The sequence below is a fragment of the Drosophila novamexicana genome, unplaced genomic scaffold (genome assembly GCF_003285875.2).
Source record: "Drosophila novamexicana strain 15010-1031.04,08,12 unplaced genomic scaffold, DnovRS2.1 tig00000008-arrow-pilon, whole genome shotgun sequence".
Classification (NCBI taxonomy): Eukaryota; Metazoa; Arthropoda; class Insecta; order Diptera; family Drosophilidae; genus Drosophila; species Drosophila novamexicana.
Window position 1 is genome coordinate 1677866 of NW_020824765.1, and position 18214 is coordinate 1696079.

At 40.0% G+C, this 18214-nt stretch overlaps 4 protein-coding genes and 2 non-coding genes across 11 annotated transcripts; 4 read left to right on the top strand and 2 right to left on the bottom strand.

The window, feature by feature from the left end:
• Positions 1-302: 302 nt before the first annotated feature.
• Positions 303-5894, bottom strand: LOC115762554 (transcription factor Dp). 3 transcript variants are annotated; one of them, XM_030704834.1, is made up of 10 exons: positions 4964-5894; positions 2269-2438; positions 2140-2206; positions 1986-2059; positions 1829-1890; positions 1421-1754; positions 1114-1349; positions 961-1043; positions 814-897; positions 303-753 (listed from the first exon to the last, which is right to left on the bottom strand). In XM_030704834.1, exons 1-10 carry the CDS (start codon positions 5043-5045, stop codon positions 590-592), a joined length of 1356 nt encoding a protein of 451 aa, XP_030560694.1. In that variant the 5' UTR covers positions 5046-5894; the 3' UTR covers positions 303-589. The 3 variants fall into 3 exon arrangements, with proteins under 3 accessions (XP_030560694.1, XP_030560703.1, XP_030560711.1); XM_030704843.1 differs by having other exon boundaries at positions 2269-2423; positions 4964-5893; XM_030704851.1 differs by lacking the exon at positions 4964-5894 and adding an exon at positions 4048-4104 and having other exon boundaries at positions 2269-2423.
• Positions 5895-6422: 528 nt separating this feature from the next.
• LOC115758103 (F-box/SPRY domain-containing protein 1) lies at positions 6423-8049 on the top strand. 2 transcript variants are annotated; one of them, XM_030698638.1, is made up of 4 exons: positions 6423-7023; positions 7083-7447; positions 7522-7655; positions 7783-8047. In XM_030698638.1, the coding sequence occupies exons 1-3, from the start codon at positions 6725-6727 to the stop codon at positions 7614-7616; spliced, it is 759 nt and encodes a 252-aa protein (XP_030554498.1). In that variant the 5' UTR covers positions 6423-6724; the 3' UTR covers positions 7617-7655; positions 7783-8047. The 2 variants fall into 2 exon arrangements, with proteins under 2 accessions (XP_030554498.1, XP_030554490.1); XM_030698630.1 differs by having other exon boundaries at positions 6424-7023; positions 7522-8049.
• A 297-nt stretch (positions 8050-8346) lies between these two features.
• Positions 8347-8418, top strand: Trnaw-cca. The gene has a single exon. It is a non-coding gene; the product is annotated as a tRNA-Trp (tRNA).
• A 289-nt stretch (positions 8419-8707) lies between these two features.
• LOC115760475 (GTP cyclohydrolase 1) lies at positions 8708-17347 on the bottom strand. 3 transcript variants are annotated; one of them, XM_030701828.1, is made up of 5 exons: positions 16908-17347; positions 11203-11412; positions 9753-9918; positions 9565-9681; positions 8708-9262 (listed from the first exon to the last, which is right to left on the bottom strand). In XM_030701828.1, the coding sequence occupies exons 1-5, from the start codon at positions 17095-17097 to the stop codon at positions 9133-9135; spliced, it is 813 nt and encodes a 270-aa protein (XP_030557688.1). In that variant the 5' UTR covers positions 17098-17347; the 3' UTR covers positions 8708-9132. The 3 variants fall into 3 exon arrangements, with proteins under 3 accessions (XP_030557688.1, XP_030557677.1, XP_030557669.1); XM_030701817.1 differs by lacking the exon at positions 16908-17347 and adding an exon at positions 11957-12420 and having other exon boundaries at positions 8710-9262; XM_030701809.1 differs by lacking the exon at positions 16908-17347 and adding an exon at positions 11909-12420 and having other exon boundaries at positions 8710-9262.
• Trnag-gcc lies at positions 9398-9468 on the top strand. Its single transcript has one exon. It is a non-coding gene; the product is annotated as a tRNA-Gly (tRNA).
• On the top strand, positions 12729-13625 carry LOC115760488. The gene is made up of 2 exons (XM_030701840.1): positions 12729-13136; positions 13201-13625. Exons 1-2 carry the CDS (start codon positions 12798-12800, stop codon positions 13516-13518), a joined length of 657 nt encoding a protein of 218 aa, XP_030557700.1. The 5' UTR covers positions 12729-12797; the 3' UTR covers positions 13519-13625.
• Positions 17348-18214: the final 867 nt, after the last annotated feature.

The following is an 18214-nucleotide window of genomic DNA, read 5'->3' on the forward strand; positions in this document are numbered from 1 at the left end:
ACTGCAATTCGTAGCTCTAAAAATATTTTCATTATATTTAATTGCTGTCATTTCAAGTTTTGGTGTACAATAGTTTTAAAAGTTGCTCTACAACATTGAAGATGAACTTTTAAAAACCCTTTTCGCTTGCTGCTTAACAATTTCTCTAAGCAGCATTTATTTAACAACTAAAAGAAGACAGAAATTTTGTTTGTATATTTTCACTAAAATACATTTTTGTTTTTGTGTGTGGTTTTGCTTAAGAACATTAATTTAAAAGTTTTGCGCTTAAAAATAAACTTCAAAAATACAAATACAAACTGAACGCCAAGTAATATTTATAATTATTAAATGTTTCTTTCTTTTTAACTTATTTATAGTTTAATCAAGTCTCATTGAGAAATAAACGAAATCAAAAGCTGTTTAATGCTTCCGTATATGTAAAGAAAGACAAATGTGAGAAATGGGCAGCCTAAACGAACGGGCGTGGCAATCCCAACAAAGCGTTAATAAACCTAAAACTAAATGTATCCTCTGCATAGCCGCTGCTAACATCGCCAGCATCCGCAGTGGACCCCATCGCCCAGGACACGTCCGCGTCATCGTCAGCTCAATCGATGTCATCCTCTTGCTCATCATCGTCTAGCTCCAACTTGTACTCGACATCGGTGGTATGCTGTGCAAAGCTTTGAGACTCATTGGGTAATTCGAGGTACGAATTGAACTCGTCATCCGAATCGTACATCTGATCCCCCATTTTACCAGTGCCATAAGCTGTAAACAAACAAAAATTACTCAATTATTTATTTCACTGAAAAACAGTTCAATGCATACCTTCCACATATTTGGATAGATTTGGTGGGACCCAACCCTTTACACGTTCTATATTCTCCCCCGTGCAATCACCTTTATCTAAACCTGTCAAATGACACTAGGTTATCCAATATTCTTTGACAGAAGCCGATGGAGGAGTACACTTACCTACCAGGAGGCCCATGCGTTTCAACACCTCGATGTCATCGTGCATTTCGAATGTGTTGTCGAACTTAAATATGTATTCGGATCTGTGGAGAAGGCGGACATGAAATGAGTATTAATTGAGGCAAAAAAAAATCAAATCTTAAAGAGACATACTTGTCGTTGGTTACACTGCAATTGATCTTTGTCGATTTGTGCGTATTCACAATGATGAACGGCAGCTGAATGGATGAGTTTGGCGATGGCACCATGCCCTGGCTTTCTGCCCGTTTGTTGCGCTCGACAAGACCCTTGAATGCCACGTGCTGCATGATTAATTCGCGCAACGTTTCATTTTTTTGCTTTATTCGTTCACGGCACGCATTGTTCTGTTCCTCTAAGGCCAGAAATTGCTAAAAATAATTAAAACGAACAAAGTTTAATACTTATTCACATATTCATTATTATATATCATTAACTATACCTCAGCCGAGTTGGCGGGCAAGCCAATCCAACGTATCTCCTTTTTGTCCTTAGAAATAACATTGATTGCCATCAGTACGTTAAGCGCATCGTAGACACGACGCCGGATATTCTTTTGATCACAGTTATTATCATATGAATTGTTCTTCATTTCCTCATTAACCAAGTCATCAGCCACCTCATTGTATGTGGTCTTGCCCTTTTCCTGCACCTTCTCGCACACCTTCATCGAGAAGTGACGCAGTCCCTTGCCAGCCTTGTCAGGCTTCCTTTTCCTTTGCACTGACGATGAGGAGGCGGGCATTGTGTGCATTGAACTGCTCTGTATGGCGTGCCTAAAAGAAGAGAGAAGAGAGAAAAGGGATCAATACAATCTTTTAAGACCATGTCGGTTTGCCAATTGACTTACAATTTCGATTTCAATTTCATGGCGTTATTTGGCGTATATTTGACATATCGCTCGTTCTTTATCTATAAAATAAATAATAATGTGATACACAGTTTTGTTATTCTTCTTGTCATGGAGAATCGGGAGCACGGCGTGAACGTTGACGTTGTTTACTTACCACCTCGTGAATGCCGCCGCCCACACCGCCAGCACCGCTGCCTTTTTGCGCTGACACAGGTGTATATGAAGTATCTGTGTTTTTTAACGATTCAAAACAGAATAAAAGTTATTGTTTTAACATCGCGAATGTTAAGCATATTTTCTGTCCTTACTTTCGGTTTTTGGAATAGTAATACAACTATCTTGAAGACGAATGAATTGTCCCTGATTCGTTGTGCTCTGTAAGCAAGCAAGGGCAATTAGGTCATTAATTACACCTGCGTTTGATCAATTGATCTTACCATTTGACTCAAGGCGCCAACTCGGCCCACATTGCCGATGCCGCCACCGCCTCCGTTGCGTGACGAGCTGCTAGGAAAGACCAAAATAGACTTCGAATTGTCCATGGAGTGTGTTTGCTTCACTTGCACTGGCTTTAACATTTTGGCAATTTGTCCTGTAATGTGAATACCTTATCAAGCGATGCACATTAAAGATTTACTTATTATGAAATAAAATAAGAAGTCTTTTATAACTCTGTGGATCTCATTCAATGTGAAGTTATGTAGATAATCAGTTTGTAAATAGAAACACGTGCTAAGTGCGCCGTATACCAATTAAATGTGTAAGGGCATATTCAACTTGTGTAAATATCTGTAGCGGAGTCTATCGATAAACTCATGTCATCGAACTGATATCGATAAGTGATGCCGGGGATCCCGGATCCAGTCAAAATTGGGGCAAATATTCCTAGAGCTGTGGGATTTTTTCTCTTGACCGGCAGATGTGCTCCTAATGAGAGATGCTTAAATGGGAAATATCTGGACTAGGTCACTTTTCTTTTATCATGTGGCTTGCAAACTAGCCTGTCACATCAACGTTTACGATTTTATACGCACTTTTTACAAGCTCGAAAGTTCAACGGGGTGTTTTGTAAAATGCATATGTATATAATGTAAGTGTACATATGTACATATGTTTTTAAACGCATGCACCTCCATTTTTGTCTCAGTTTCTGTCATTCTCTGCAATTTTATATACTGCGAATGTAGAGAATGAAAGCGAAGTGCAAAAACCAATATCAACACAGCAAAAGGCGACAATGTCAACCACACAACAACAACAACAACAACATACACGAGTGTAATGTATAGAGCAGAGTGAACAAATAAAAACGAAAGAATTCTCACTTCTTGACATGGGGTGGCGGGGATGGTCAAAATGCGCTCGTCTGGCAAGGATACACACAGCACACAGCACAACTCACAGCAAGAGCAGTAAACCGACATACACACATGTATGTATGTGTGTGTGTGTATGGAGCACGTGATCACATATATATGTATATGTGCATGCACACAAATAAACCCATATTGATATGTATGTGTCGTGATCGTGATGTTTGTACAGCCCTGGATATTTATAGACGACTTTTCTTTTAACAATTTACATCTGGAACTGTCAGTTATGCTAATTATTCACCTGCTTTGATAACATTTACATAATGTTAATACTAACGAAAGCCGAGCACAAAAAACATACAAAGTTTATTTGCATGTCAAAAATTTAAACATATTTATGAATCAACATCAAGACCAAATGAAGGGCCCAAACTATAAATACCAATCTGCACACACACACACAACTACACATGAGTCACAGCTTAACTGCCGACAACCATCGGTCTTTAACAGCAACAGCAGCAGCAGCAGCCTTGCAGTAGGCCGGTTAGCCGGCGTGCGGTCGACGCTGCTCACTCATTCATACAAACAGCACATGCGCTCACATATACACGCGCCCACACGCACACACACACACTTAGGGATGTACGTAAGATGGTCAACAGAGCGGCAATAACAACAATTATTGCTGCCGGCGTCAACGCCGCGACGTCGCTGCGCAGTCGCTACTACACATGTTTGGTGTTTGCCCATTTTGGGCTTTAACTATTTTCCTATCTACATATATGTAGATGTTTGTTTATGTGTGAGTGTTCAACTTGTATGTGACAGCGTATTTGTGTTGATAGCTTTTTGTAACACAAAGCAGAATGTCACGCAGTTTTATTAATATTGTTTCACCTGCAACACGCATACAAATACGCCATTTGCCTATTTTTATTTATAATCCTCATTACGTTAAGGAATTAAAAAAGAAAAAAAAACACTCCCGCAGGAAGCTTTGACGCCGACAGCGCTGCCGGCAGCTACTGCGATGCCATCAGCTGTTCGAGCTGAAAAAAAAACCGAAGAAGTATCTTGTATATCTTGTAGCTGTTGTCAGCGAATAGGGTATAGAATGTATTTGAGTGTGTGTTTGACTGAGCGCCAACTGGGCGAAGCGCGGTTGTCGTTGCTGCCCGGCAATGAACACATGCACACGTATATTCATATACAGCTTGACATACATATATGTGTGAGCTTGCACATACATTTGTGTGTGTGTATGTATATTGGCAGCAGCAGACAAAACCAACCGATTTTTACTTGATTTTATTTTTTATTATTTGTTTTTTTTTTTTTATTTTTTGACGTGTTGCCGTGCAGTTATAGTAGTAGTAGTAGCAGTAGTAGTAGTAGTTGTTTTTGTTGTTGTTGTTGTTGTTGCTGTTGCTCTTGCTGTTGGCTTGCAGCGCCGCGGTGCGGCGTTGTGTATGCGCTTAAAGCGTATTAAGCGATAAATATTGTATGTAAAAGGAAACCGAAAAAGAAAAAGATGGCGTTTACGCGCCAGTGTGCGAGCATGCAAGTTAGTAGTAGCTCCCCCGCTACTACTATTGTGAATACGCAAGACTCTGCAATTGTATGCGTGTGTGTGCGTACAAATACGTCAGAACATATGTACATTTGTATGTTTCGCATTCATTAAAGCAAAATTAAGCTTTAACATGGTGAACTTATAATGGATAATGTAGTGAGAGCAGTTGTAAATTAAACCCAACAAATGGTCAACAGACCAATCATTTATTTAACCACTAAACCGCTTAGCCATGCTTACCGTGCTCATCCTGAAAGAAATAGTTGACTTCATCCGTCTTCACCGCGCCGCTCGTTTGATTAGCAGCCGAGGAATGCGCCATTTTCAGCTGTAGGCAGAGACAGGTGTAATGACGTCGGTATTCCTGCTGTTTGGTGCCCAGCACCTTTAACTGCTGAAATGCTGTCGCTGGTTACCTGCGGCAACGACTATCTTCTACTTGCACTTCTTCAGGGGGGACCGTTCACCAACACGCCGCCAAAAGATATCAATACAAGCAGAACAGAAGCAAGTAGCCGCAACGTGTATGTGTATGTGAGAGCCTGAGTGTATGCAAGTGAATGTGTGTTTGTGTGGCGCGGCCAGCGATGAAATCCGTATTTTTTAGGTGCACAATTGTAACACGTGTATTAAATATTCTTTGCACAACACTTCACAGATGTTCTAATATTTGGGCGTAATTGCCGTCACCGTGGCACACTTCAGAGCGATTATTTTGATAGCAGCAAGTGAAAATTTGGTTGTCGCTCGAGTCAAAATGGCGAGCGCATTTTTTGTTTCCAGCAGCAGCGCATTTTTTTCTTGTCACACGCAAAATGGTTTCAATGCGGGTTTTCGAAGGCGTTTTTCGAACACTTCGGGGGTTTCGATTTTTGAGCACTTTTTTGCAAAAGGATCGACAAATTGTGATGTTTCTTGTGCACTATTTAGAATTATATTATATTTCGTTTATATAGCAGCGCGATACGCACAAAATTTCCATCAAGTCGTTGCTTTTTCAACGACGACGACAACGACTACGAAAACGACCAACGTGCGAGTGCGAGCGAAATGGCAGACACCGCGTTGAACAGCTGATTGGCTCGGCGCGCCAAATTTACGCATCAATCGAACTCAGTGTTGTGTAACGTACGTCAGGATAGCGCCACTCATACAATACAATATAACAAAACTAGGTAGTTTTTCGTTTTAATTATTGCATTACAATCTATTACCATGCTCACATGTACTCAATCACCGCCAGCTGGCTGCTTATATAGGGAACAACAGCTGAAAGTGTCAATGCCGACAAGGTATCCTGTATAATTTCATACGACAATTACATTAATACTAACACTTAAATTTTATTGATTCGTTCAACCGTTTTATTAACAATATTGATAAATATAAAGCATAAGCTATCGCATATATATGTAAAAATTGTTTATTTTTTAACGATATACAACACTATGTGTAAAATGTAAACAATATAGTTATCGCCTTATCGATAACACCTTTGAGGCCATCTTAACATTTCTATTGCTGATGCTTTTGCATATCGATAGTTTCTTAAACACAAACTAGAAATTAAGGCTTTTGCTGAATTCAAATATCGAGCCTCAGTATGTTAGGCATTTTTAATTTTATAAATATGATGAGCAAAGTGCTTGTTAAAATCAATTAAATATAAATAGCACATGTAAGCGAACGGAACAAAGAGTACAATTAGATGAACCTAAGAACTAAATGAACGATAGTATGTTCATTAAATTCAGTAGTACAAATGAACTTGTTCCGAACCATTTGACGCAACTCTGCATAAGCACGGCTGATTTTGCCAAATAGTATCATAAACATATTATTGATATTATAAAATGACAAAACATCAATTTGGTTATACCTTAAGTGAAAAGTTAAAATCTACATAATAATAATAAGTGCTCTCAAATCACAAGCCAATCATAAATCCAGCAAAGCTCATTGTCACCTGAGATCAGTGGAACACGACTAGACAACAACAAAATGGTCGATCCGCTGTGCAATTACAATGTATTGGAGGCAATATTTTCATATTTGGAGCTCAACGATTTATATCGATGTTCGCAAGTTTGCAAAAGCTGGTATCATTTCCTGAACGACGAGAACAGCGACGTTTGGCGTTGGCACTGCCTGCGCAAGCTCCCCAAAGAGGCAATCAAATCCGAGCTGCTGGCCTCCGTCTCCACATACAAGACAAAGCTGCGGGCGTACCTACATGCCTGGAGTCCCAACGATTGCTCACGGAACGTCTATATAAAGCCAAATGGATTTACTCTCCATCGGTGGGTAATTGATGTTGTCTGTTTATATCCTTTCTTAATCTTTTTCTTTTTTATTGTAGAAATCCGGTAGCACAAAGTACGGATGCAGCACGAGGTAAAATCGGTTTCCGTCAAGGTCGTCATGCATGGGAAGTTATCTGGGAGGGACCATTGGGCACAGTTGCCGTCATTGGCATATCCACAAAGGAAGCGGCTCTGCAGTGTCATGGCTATGTGGCGCTACTTGGCTCCGATGATCAAAGCTGGGGCTGGAACCTGGTCGAGAATCATCTTTTACACAATGGTGATATGCAGGGCAATTACCCGCTGTTAAACAATGCACCCAAATATCAGGTTGGCGAACGTATTCGCGTTATACTCGACTGCGATGATAATACTCTGTCATTTGAGAAAAACTATGAGTTTCTGGGAGTAGCGTTTAGGGGTGAGTTATTCATTAAATGTAAACGTGTAATATGCCTTTTTAAAGAGTCAAATAATACGCTGATTTTATTGTAGGTCTGCCAGATAAGAAGCTTTATCCCACGGTATCTGCTGTTTATGGCAATACGGAGGTGTCAATGGTCTATTTGGGAACACCGTTGGACGGATAACTATGAGATAACAGATGAAGCCTTACTGCCCTAAAATTTGTAAAATAAATGCAGCTAGTATATATGTATATTCGTTTAGATTTCATTCTGCTTATGTCTAGTTTTATTAATATAAGTATAGTATAAAGTTCAAAACTATCAACCTAACTTTTATTTTTTTAAACAGCATTGGCAGCAATGGCCTTCGGCTAGGACAATACTCCGTCTATAGACTAGCTTGGGATTCGAAACTGGATCCGTTTTGTTCAATCTATACTCATCTACCGCGGATTGCAATAATGTCCTATTTTTAGATTTTTTTGTACAAAAATATATGCATTTGTTGATTTTAGAGTACGCCAAAGTTAAAATCACTTCTATTCGTTCTGTATACCAACTAAGTTTAATTGTACAAACCAAATAAATAAGTAGTTGTAATTTCATACAATGAACGGCTTAAAATCCGATTTTTCATTCTTACGATGTCCTAAAATTGCTTTAAACTCTGTTGCCTTGCTGTTAAAACTAGGAAATAAACTGCATTTTTATAAAATTCAGGCGGATTATCAATGTTCCAAATTAGTCCTTATATTAAAGTCCTTTTTTGAAAATGGACTCAAAATTTATTCTACACTTCATGCATCCACAAAATGTTTGTATATATAAGCTTTATTTATATGCTTCAACTAGGATAAGCACGTAGCAATTTGTGTTTGTCATTTATAAAGCATTTGGTAGGACTGCCAGCAAGGACTCCGTGGCGCAACGGTAGCGCGTCTGACTCCAGATCAGAAGGTTGCGTGTTCGATTCACGTCGGGGTCACATTAGGATGAACTTTTTCATACTTATTTATAAAAAGAAAAACCATGTGTAAATATGCGTTTAACGTTTTCATTTTAATTCAAGCATATTTGATTTTTTCATATTTGTTTATTTACGTTATTAGTAGGTATTTGATATTCCTTTTACGAAATATTAAAAAATGCATGTAATTTTAACAATGTTCAAATATATATTTTATTAAATACTTTAAGCAGATTCTGTTTGGTGCAAGAACAACAATTGCAAAATGAGCATTCATTTATCTATTTAAAATTTAAAAGTTGAATTTCATGAATATACATATTTGTTTTAAAAAATACATATGTTTTCATATAAATAACAGGCAATTCGAACGATTCCATTTGTTTACTAATTTGTATGTTTTTGTTCGTATATGTAAATATATGTAAGTATATATTAATTTATATGTGTAGATTATTTTTACGAATTTTAGCTTAATTGTAAATTCCCTAAACGGTTTGCAATGATGTCTCATTAGTTGTTCCCTTATTGCATACAATGTGTATGTATGTGTATATAAAAAATATTATTTATTTATGTGCCATAATTTGCGTTTAAAATGAACAAACGTATTGTGTGTAAAACTACCGACACCAAAATTCGCGATGTTTTCGTACGTATATTTTGCATATTTAGCTAACCGAAACTAAAAATTTCAACAAATTTGTACACAAGTCAAAAATATTAATATTTTTATTTGCTATTGACTAGATTTAGGAACTCCTCGCGCGTCTTTGGATCATCGCGGAACACCCCAAGCATAGTCGAGGTAACAGTTTTGCTATTGATTTTCTGCACACCCCGCATGACCATGCACATGTGTCTGAAAGAGAAAGCATACAATTCGGTTAACTAAATTATCTAAATGTGGCAGTAGATAAGCTAGATGAATCCGTTTAAGTTGGTTAATAACTTCTTTGTGTGTTTTTGTTTAATTTTAGCGCTGCCAGCATCAAAAGCATCGGTGGTTCAGTGGTAGAATGCTCGCCTGCCACGCGGGCGGCCCGGGTTCGATTCCCGGCCGATGCAAATTAGTTTTTTGGTATTTATATATAGAAATCGGGTTTTTTTTTATCTCCGAACGAAAAAATTGAACACTACTATTATGTTATGTTGTGTACTTACACGCCCTCGACAACGACAGCAACGCCAGCTGGCTGCACCGCTTGAGTCACAGCAACGGCAATTTGCTTGGTCAAACGCTCCTGGACCTGAAGACGACGCGAGAATATTTCAACGATGCTAAAATATACAGAAAAGAAAAGAGAAACATAAATTTTAGGATTGCCTGTTTATGCTAATGTTAAACTTACCGAGCCAGCTTGCTAAGTCCTAGAATCTTATTGCATGGCAAATAGCCGATGGACACTTTGCCATAAAACGGCACCAAATGGTGTTCACACATTGAAAACATTTCAATGTCCTTGACAACGACCATTTCGTCATGATCCTCGTCGAAGACCGCGCCGTTCAGCACGTCTGAGCCACAAAGCATATACAAGAAGAAGGAAATTGTAAGTATTACTTATCTGCAAGTTGATTTATGTTGATGTTGACGTTTGGCATATTTTATGCTAGATTTATTTGCTCAATAAAATGTGTGGCAATGGCATAACTGAATCTTAAGTTGAACTTTTCCACTTGACTGTTAATGTGCCGCAGCCACAGCGCTGTGCGTAAGTGCATGTGTGTGTGTGTGTGTGTGTGTGTGTGTGTGTTGGTGTGTGCGCGTGTGTGAGTGTGCATGTGTATGGCTGTTGGCGCCACTTGTTGGCCATTCTTTAGGAGCTTGAGCTTTCACTACTTCAGCTTTAAATGCTGCCCACTCTTGTGATTTGTTTTTTGCACACTTCTGCTCGGCTTGCCTTAAGTGCTTGACGCCCACTTGACGCCCGCAGCAGTCCACGCGCTCTCACGCTCACGCTCACGCTCACTCTTACTCTCTCTCTCTCTGCGTGCTCTCCCTCTTACCGTTACAATTTTAAAAGCTTAAGTGCGTTTCCTGTCAATTCACAGTAACTGTGCCCCACTTGCCCCCCCTCCAACCTACCACAGCACATTTGAAGCCTTTAACGGCATTAGTTTCGTTAAATTTTGCCTAATTTTGGCAAGCTCTCATAGTTAAATGTAAATTGAAGGGAGATAAAAGCGCTTTTGATATGAATGTAACAGGCTCGAGGCGATTTACTTTCGTTAATGTCGGGCAGTTTGTTGTCGCGGCCAATTTGAATGTGACTCTGACTTTGTGCGATTGTATTTAATAAAGTGTAGAACCTGCTTTTCGAATTGACTATTTTTAAAACCGGTCTGCATACTTGCAATTCACATTAAAAACAACACAGCTGAAAAATTGAACACGTGAATTATACAACATATCTAATCAGATATTGGCCAGGAAAACTTAAAAAAAGGATTCCCAGGAATTGGGCAGAGAAGTGTCACAACCCCAAGTGCACTGCAGAACAACTGCATTCGTTCAGTTCATAACGCAACCGACAATTAGGTAATGCACCTGAGATAAAGGTGAGTTACATGCGAGTGCGTGGACAGAGCCCCCAGACGTAGACGTAGACGTGGTGAATCACACTGCGAAAGCAACTAGTTTAGCTTCTTGATGGAAATGCCCGCTTGGCGCTGATTCATGGCAGGCACTGTGCACAGGATCGGATCACTGACCCAATGCTAATTGGACGCACACAAAAAGTGTCGAGTGCTAATTGGGCTTATGTTTATGCATGTTCGAATTGTATTTTGAGCACTCACCCTCGAGGTTCTGATCGTAGCCCTTGGTGAAGTACAGCATGGCCTTGGCGGCGCGCTCCGGCGTCTTGATCAGGCCCTGGCGATCGGGATTCTCGCCGAGTCCGCCCAGCAAGAGGCGATACGAGCGCGCCATATCGGGCAGCAAAGCCTCGCGCGTCGGCGGCTTATGGTCCAGCTCCAGATCGTGGTGGAAGGTGCAGTTCTCATGGCCTACATAAATGAAAACAAAGAAAGCATCAGAACAGCAGCGTCTGTATATTCGACTCGACATTCCCTCAAGATAACCCACAAACCCCGATGTGCCCCCGACTGCATCAAACACAGCACGGGGCTGGGGTGAAAACAAATCAGATCTAAGCACAATTGAACCTCTGACAGCAGAATTAGTGCTCGGGCATTCATATCAGTGTAACAAACGGGGGGCTTCGAGCTGTTATCACTAAGCGGCTAACGTCTAACGGTTAACGGTTAACGGCCGTTAGGCGAGACTTGGCAATTTAATTGTCAGGCGCCACTTGGCAATATAATTGTTATTATTGCATTGATCTGTGAGTTCCTGGCACATTGAATAAAGCGATTAGAATGGGGTTGGGCATTAACCCGGCTCGGTGCCAGGCACAATAATTGAATGATTCAATGTGGGGGGACACGTGTCGACAACAACAACAACAACAATGCATCCTACGCATCCCTAGAATCCCACTACCTGGCGTTGTCGATGTACGCGGTGTCATTGGTGTTATCGGTTGTGTACCATCGTTTTCCGGGATGCTGTTGCTGCTCTTCAGTATCAGGCGAGGACGCATGTTGACCACTGGCTCCTCGGTCGCAGCTGCTGGCGGCACCGTGGCCAGATCCTCCGGCTGGTTAACCGCACGGTCCACCAGCGAGGAGGTGCCCGAGGTGCTACTTGTTGAGCAGACGCTGTTGTTGCGGCCACGCGACAGTATATGCGCCTGCGGAAAATTGGTATCATCGATGGCATCGTTCAGCTCGCTGGCGCTCATCTCGGATAGCTGGCGTGTGAAGCTCATGTTGTGGCTCCGAAATGGGTTTTTTTTGTGTTAAATGTTTGTCCGTGCACAACAAAAATGGCCGCGCAAATAGAAATTGCCAAATTATAAATACACAAAATTTAGACTTTGGATTAAGAGAGTTCGGAGCTCGGACTTGGCTAACTGGGCTGCGTGTTAACGTTGTGAAGTGCTTTGGGCAACTGGCTGCCCGTTGGGCTCTGCGATGCTAATAAGAACTTCAAGCGGAGCTTTGAGCGACAAAAGCTTTCGAGTGTGTGGCGTGTGCGAGCTTTGGATTTGCGCACAGCGCATGCCTACAGTTTGAGGGCCAGTGCTGGCCAAACTGTTGACTTTCAAACTTGTTGCTTTTGAGGCGGAGGTGGGCTGGGCTGGGTTGGCGCCCACTCGAATCGGCCAAGGTCCCAGTTAATACTGTTTGTTTGAATTTGAACTTTTTGTTTTTTTTTTTTGTGTATGTTTACCCAAGCGTCAGCCGTCAGAACTTCAACGTCAGTTACACACAAAGACAAAGGCAAAGAGAAGAATCCTGCTCTGACAAAATTCCAAATTCTCTGCAGCATGGCTCATCGAATTAAGCTCCGCTGCGATGACTTCGATGTCATTGGCGCTGTGCCACGTGACCTTTCCGTGATTAAGAACTTTCTGAAACGGGACTGTGCCGTCAAGCGACTAATAGATATCGAAGAGAACTTTCTGAAGCGTTGCATGGAGCAGAACGCGGGCGATTCCGCGGAGGCCAAGATGAAGGAAAAGCAGAAACAACTACAAGAAATGGGAGCCATTCAGCCAGAGCAGCCGCCTCCAGATCCATGCTCCAGCGGCACTCCAACGGATGCCAATGGGCCAAACTATTGTGATCCATGTCGGCGCAAAAAGACATCTGTGGTAATAGAAGAGGTAAGGAGTAAGCAGCACGGAATAATCCCTTCCCACTTGATTTGCATTGACTCGCGTTTTGCAGCTAACAAAACCCGCTATTACCAATCCGGTCTATAAGCTGCCCACACCGCCCTATTTTGATGAGGAGACCGTAATGGACAACTCACAGCCCATAAGGTTTCGTTTCCGCAGGAAGGCAAATAGCTGCGACACCGAGAAGATATCGACACTACCCTGCACTCCTACGGACAACACAAACGTTATGGTGTTGACCAACTGCAACGACATAATGGTCTGGCCCAGTCAGAAGGTGGCACAAATGAATCGTGTGCCAGTCACCCTATTGTCAGGACCTGGAGATCTCACGGAATACATGTTGGAGGAGGAGACAATCATGTAGACGAAAATTTGGAATTTAATGAGCCTCAGTTTTCGAATAACATTAATTCGAGCAGCACTTTTGTCAGCCATAGATGAATTGAATAAAAATTGCCAAACCCAATCAAACAGAGAGAGATGGAAAAAAGCAAACATATTCCTTTATAGGCGAAGCCAGCAAAAGGACCAAAAGTTATTCAGACGCGACTTGTATGGCTTATGCGAAAGTCGAGCACAATTATGTATATACATATATTCCGTACAGATATCTGTATATGCTTAGCTATATAGAAAGTGTCCCCGAAGTTCCCGAAGTCAATGAACTCACAGCGTCTCGTAACAAACAATTTATGCATTTCGACTGTCTGAGAATGCTAATTGTTGTGGTTTTTGTATTCGATTTGAAATTAGTGGATTTTTTAGGGATAGAATTGTGCACACTTCTCGAGCTGCGGAATAACGCCAGTTGGGTAACTTAACATATATGCACATATAGTTAAGAATCAGCTGTATATATCCTATGCATATCCCATTCAGATAGGTGGAGTTCACGCAAAAGTACTGTTAAATCTCTGCGATAAATTTTATAAGGTCCCCTCGAAACTGTGTTAATGAAAGAAATTGGTTCGATTTGGAAAAAGTACAGTAAAGTCTCTGAAATATATTTTATGGGATCACCTTGAAACTGTGATAATGGAAAAAATGGGTTGGGTTCAGAAAGAGTACAGTAAAATCTGTATTATACATTTTATAAGGTCTCCTCGAAACTGTGTTAATGAAAGAAATGGGTTCGATTTGGAAAAAGTACAGTCTCAGAAATATATTATATAAGGTCCCCTTGAAACTTTGATATCGGATGACATAAGTTGGGTTCTGAAAAAGTACAGTAAAATCTCTGAAATATATTTTATAGGGTTCCCATCGAAACTGTGTTAATGGAAGAAATGGTTTGGGCTTAGAAAAAGTACATTAAAGTCTCCGAGATATATTATATAAGGTCCCCTTGAAACTCTGAATAACTGATGCCAAATACTATACATATTCGAATAAGATAAGTGAAGCTCAGAAAAAGCACAGTTAGGTCTCTGCAATTGATTTTGTAAGCTCCCTTAAAACTGTGATAATGATTATAGGATAAAGTTGGATACAGAAAAAAGTACACTAAAAGTTCGCGAGATATTTGGATAAAATAAGTTCGATTCAGAATAAAGTACAGTAAAATTTATGCAATGTGAATACTTATGATTAATAACATGTGCTACTGAGATAAGTTGACTTCAGAAAAAGTACGCTTAAGTCTCTGCCATGGATTCTATAAGTTCCCCATGTACTCCCCTTGTACACATTCCATTGAGCTAAGTTGGGTTCAGAAAAAGTACAGTCAAATCTGTGGAATGGAATTTATAAGGTTCCCTAGAAACTGTGATAATAGAAAAAATGATTTGGGTTCAGAAAAAGTACAGTCAACTTTCTGCAATGAACTTTATAAGGTAGTTTATAACTTTCAAGTCTCGGCCATGGATTTTAAAAGCTTCCTTGCAACAACTGGAACCTGGAATAAGTTGGGTACTAGGAAAGTACACTAACATCTGATGATGGATTGTATCAGATCCCTTGAAACTGTGAAAATCGTTGTAATAAGTTGGGCTTAGAAATATTACGGTAAAATCTCTGCAATGGACTTTATAAGGCTCCCTCGAAACTGGCTCGGGATGCTTGCTGAATCGATTTAACATTGGCAAAGTGGATGTGAATAGTCAGATACCACGAATTGAACGAATGAATGCCACAAATCAATGCCTTTAGAGCGTGAGACAAGTGTACGGCCAACCTGTTGGCAAATATCGTAAGCATGCAATGCAATTAAGTAAGTAAGGTAAGTCATCATTAACATTTATCACAGGGCAGGTGTTTTTTTTTTATTTTTTTTTTATTTTTTTACTTTTTGTCATATAGTTAACAATTACGCATTACGGAATTCTACGAAGAGGAATGCTACGCCTGTGCGGGGGGTTTTGAGCATTTGATGGATAATTCAGAATATATTTAATATCGAATCAGATAGGATTCTTGGCATTCCTTATATGCTGCAATTACAAGCCAAATACCGTACTACGTGCGGGTTAGTTTTTATTGACCGCGATCGCTCAAATGTGAAGCACGGCGCGACTTATTACTCATGCGATATGAAAGAAACAGAAAACCAAAAGACAAAAAATAGATATATGTATTTATATACATAAAACCGACAAATCTAAACCGTTTTAAACGGCAGCTCGTGTGTTGGTACTCGCGTCCAATTAAATGCTTTTAACCTTCAGAAAGTAGTACAGGTAGTACCAGCCCCGCTCCGCCACGGGGTTTCGGCCAAATACCGGATTACGACGAGGAGCTTATGCTCATGTGCCACAATATGCCAGCTCATAAATCGTTGAATCTGCCGATCTGCATTAAGCGACCAGCGAAACTTTCAATGTCAATGTCAATAAATCTATTACGATTAAGTATTCGTATGTCTTTTTTTTTTGTTTAAATTGTTTTTGATCTGCCATTGTACGGCTTCCACATACATATATAGACTTGTGTGCGGACTTGAGAGCACTTGAGGAATTTTGGTTAGTCAGAAATTTGAGTTTCCCATTTGCGGCTTATGTGCCATGGGTTTTATGTGCCAGCATCGCCGGAAATCAGAGCTATGCATGGAGGGTCATTGCGCGAATCTGAGCTGCATTTGAACTAACTTGATCCCATCCATGCGAAGCTGTGTGATGAAATGTTAAGGCCCTATTGCTCGGAAACTAGTCTGGCTCTTATGTTACCTGCTAGCCCGTATTTACCACGTGTGCTAAATAAATAGAACATGGCAATAATCGACAACGAACTAAATGTTATGTATGCAAATCTGGACTTTTAACTGAACTTTTTACAAGCAGGAGCTGCAATTCCTTTTTGCTATGAACCGAACCTGAAAACGAACCAGTTTTCAAACAAAAACATTACTCAGACGATCCAGTTCCAAAGTTTAAATAACTTTGGCTCCAATTTTCAAACTAGATCAAATAAAACATTCATGAATATACGTAAGGATTGAACTACATATAAAATATGATATAATATATAATATAAAATAAGAATTTAATTGTTGCATTAGGTTTTCAAAAACATAATAACATAACATTCGTTTTGCAGCCTTGATAAAAGTATGATAAATAACACTGTTAATTAACATGCTGTATTGTATTGAATCGAAGATATTTGTAACTTAACTGACAGCCATTTAAGCAGCTAATTACTGTTCATGCTGCTATCTGAAAGCAGGAAACAACAAGCTAGCTGTACTAGGAAGCGACTGCAATCCTTTCTAGTCGGTCACACACAGAGTGTATTTACATGGTCTCTGGTCACACTCACCATTTCCGTTGCCTATGTTAAGCATTTCCAGTTTCAGCTGCTGACTGCTTTTGGCAGGAACAACGGTGCCCGCGCTGGCGGCAACTGCTGCTGGCACGATCGCGGCAGCGTCCATGGCGACGCTGGCAGCATCGGTGGCAATGTCGCCATTTTGAGTGCTACCATTTTGTTCGTTAACTTGAGGCTTCATTTTGTTATTGAAATTGGGTATAATTTGTTGTGTGTGTTTTGAAATGAACTTAAAAAGGATATGCGTAAGTTCTAGGTTGGTAGTTTTGGTTTGGTTTACTAGCGCGTACAATCGATACTAAATTAAAAAACTAAATAACGCGTGGCTTCAGTTGAGCCGTTATGGGCTTTTGTTAGATATCAATTTGGCTGTTACTGATTGCTAATTTATTAAAATTTTATTGGTTGACGTTAATGCGCGCGCGCTCCGCTTTTATTTGCTACACCCGACTAAACGGCCAGAGATTTAGTTGTAACCTTTTTATTATGAAAAATCGAAAGTTCTTGTTCAACGAGAGATACAACTGTCGGCGACGCTGCCAGCGTCGCTTTTGCGGTCGCTTGCCTTTTGTTGCCGTTGTTGTTGCTAATACAGTAAACTAACGATAAGTCAATCACAACACTTTTCGCAGCAATTATATACAAGTGTAAGTTAATTAGAATTGTTGCTTATTGCTTTTTTAAGGCCAAACTCGACATCCCTTCAAATTGTTTTTAATGTGTTAGGCATACAAGTTAAAAAATATATAGTCATCTTATATCAACCGATTTCATAGTAGGAATTCCTTTTAGCGTAGGTGCACTGTAATTGTATTCGGTTACTTTTCGCTTACTTGTTGCTCTCTGAGTGCTGGCCGTGGCCGTTAGTTATGTGCATATATACGTATGTAATTGTATATGTATTATTGCAAAGCTTTTGCGCTACCCACTCTCTCTCTCTCTCCCTCTCTCTCTCTCTCTCTCTGAGTGTTTCGGGCTTAGCGCACTCTCAAGCTCACACGAGGACTACAGGAAATTGGTAGATAAAATTTTCGTCGTTGTTAAGAATCTTGGCTGAATGTATGAAATCTCAAAATCGAATATAATTTTCTTAATTGTTAGCAAAAATGTTTGCAAGCAATTATTTGCGCAAACAAAATCATTAAGAAACCGTTTTCGCTAGCGATAGCAGCTTAATAAGTATAATACGTACATTTGGAAATACTTATTCGTACATTTTATGTTAGCCCACGGCACTAAGATAATATATGTTGGCTGCGCATCAATACAAGGCATTGACAATTATGGAGTTTAAGTTT

What these genes read in the sequence shown, in the direction of transcription:
- LOC115762554 (XM_030704834.1), bottom strand. Translation starts at nt 5,045, where the DNA reads ATGGCGCATTCCTCGGCTGCTAATCAAACGAGCGGCGCGGTGAAGACG. An exon ending in TGCCCGCCAACTCGGCTGAG is followed by an intron (nt 1,350 to 1,420) that starts GTATAGTTAATG and finishes AATTATTTTTAG; the next exon opens with CAATTTCTGGCCTTAGAGGA. An exon ending in ACGCATGGGCCTCCTGGTAG is followed by an intron (nt 898 to 960) that starts GTAAGTGTACTC and finishes GTCATTTGACAG; the next exon opens with GTTTAGATAAAGGTGATTGC.
- LOC115758103 (XM_030698638.1), top strand. Translation starts at nt 6,725, where the DNA reads ATGGTCGATCCGCTGTGCAATTACAATGTATTGGAGGCAATATTTTCA. An exon ending in AATGGATTTACTCTCCATCG is followed by an intron (nt 7,024 to 7,082) that starts GTGGGTAATTGA and finishes TTTTTATTGTAG; the next exon opens with AAATCCGGTAGCACAAAGTA. An exon ending in TCTGGGAGTAGCGTTTAGGG is followed by an intron (nt 7,448 to 7,521) that starts GTGAGTTATTCA and finishes ATTTTATTGTAG; the next exon opens with GTCTGCCAGATAAGAAGCTT.
- LOC115760475 (XM_030701809.1), bottom strand. Translation starts at nt 12,236, where the DNA reads ATGAGCTTCACACGCCAGCTATCCGAGATGAGCGCCAGCGAGCTGAAC. An exon ending in GCGTACATCGACAACGCCAG is followed by an intron (nt 11,413 to 11,908) that starts GTAGTGGGATTC and finishes TCATTTATGTAG; the next exon opens with GCCATGAGAACTGCACCTTC. An exon ending in GGACTTAGCAAGCTGGCTCG is followed by an intron (nt 9,682 to 9,752) that starts GTAAGTTTAACA and finishes TGTATATTTTAG; the next exon opens with CATCGTTGAAATATTCTCGC.
- LOC115760488 (XM_030701840.1), top strand. Translation starts at nt 12,798, where the DNA reads ATGGCTCATCGAATTAAGCTCCGCTGCGATGACTTCGATGTCATTGGC. An exon ending in CATCTGTGGTAATAGAAGAG is followed by an intron (nt 13,137 to 13,200) that starts GTAAGGAGTAAG and finishes CGCGTTTTGCAG; the next exon opens with CTAACAAAACCCGCTATTAC.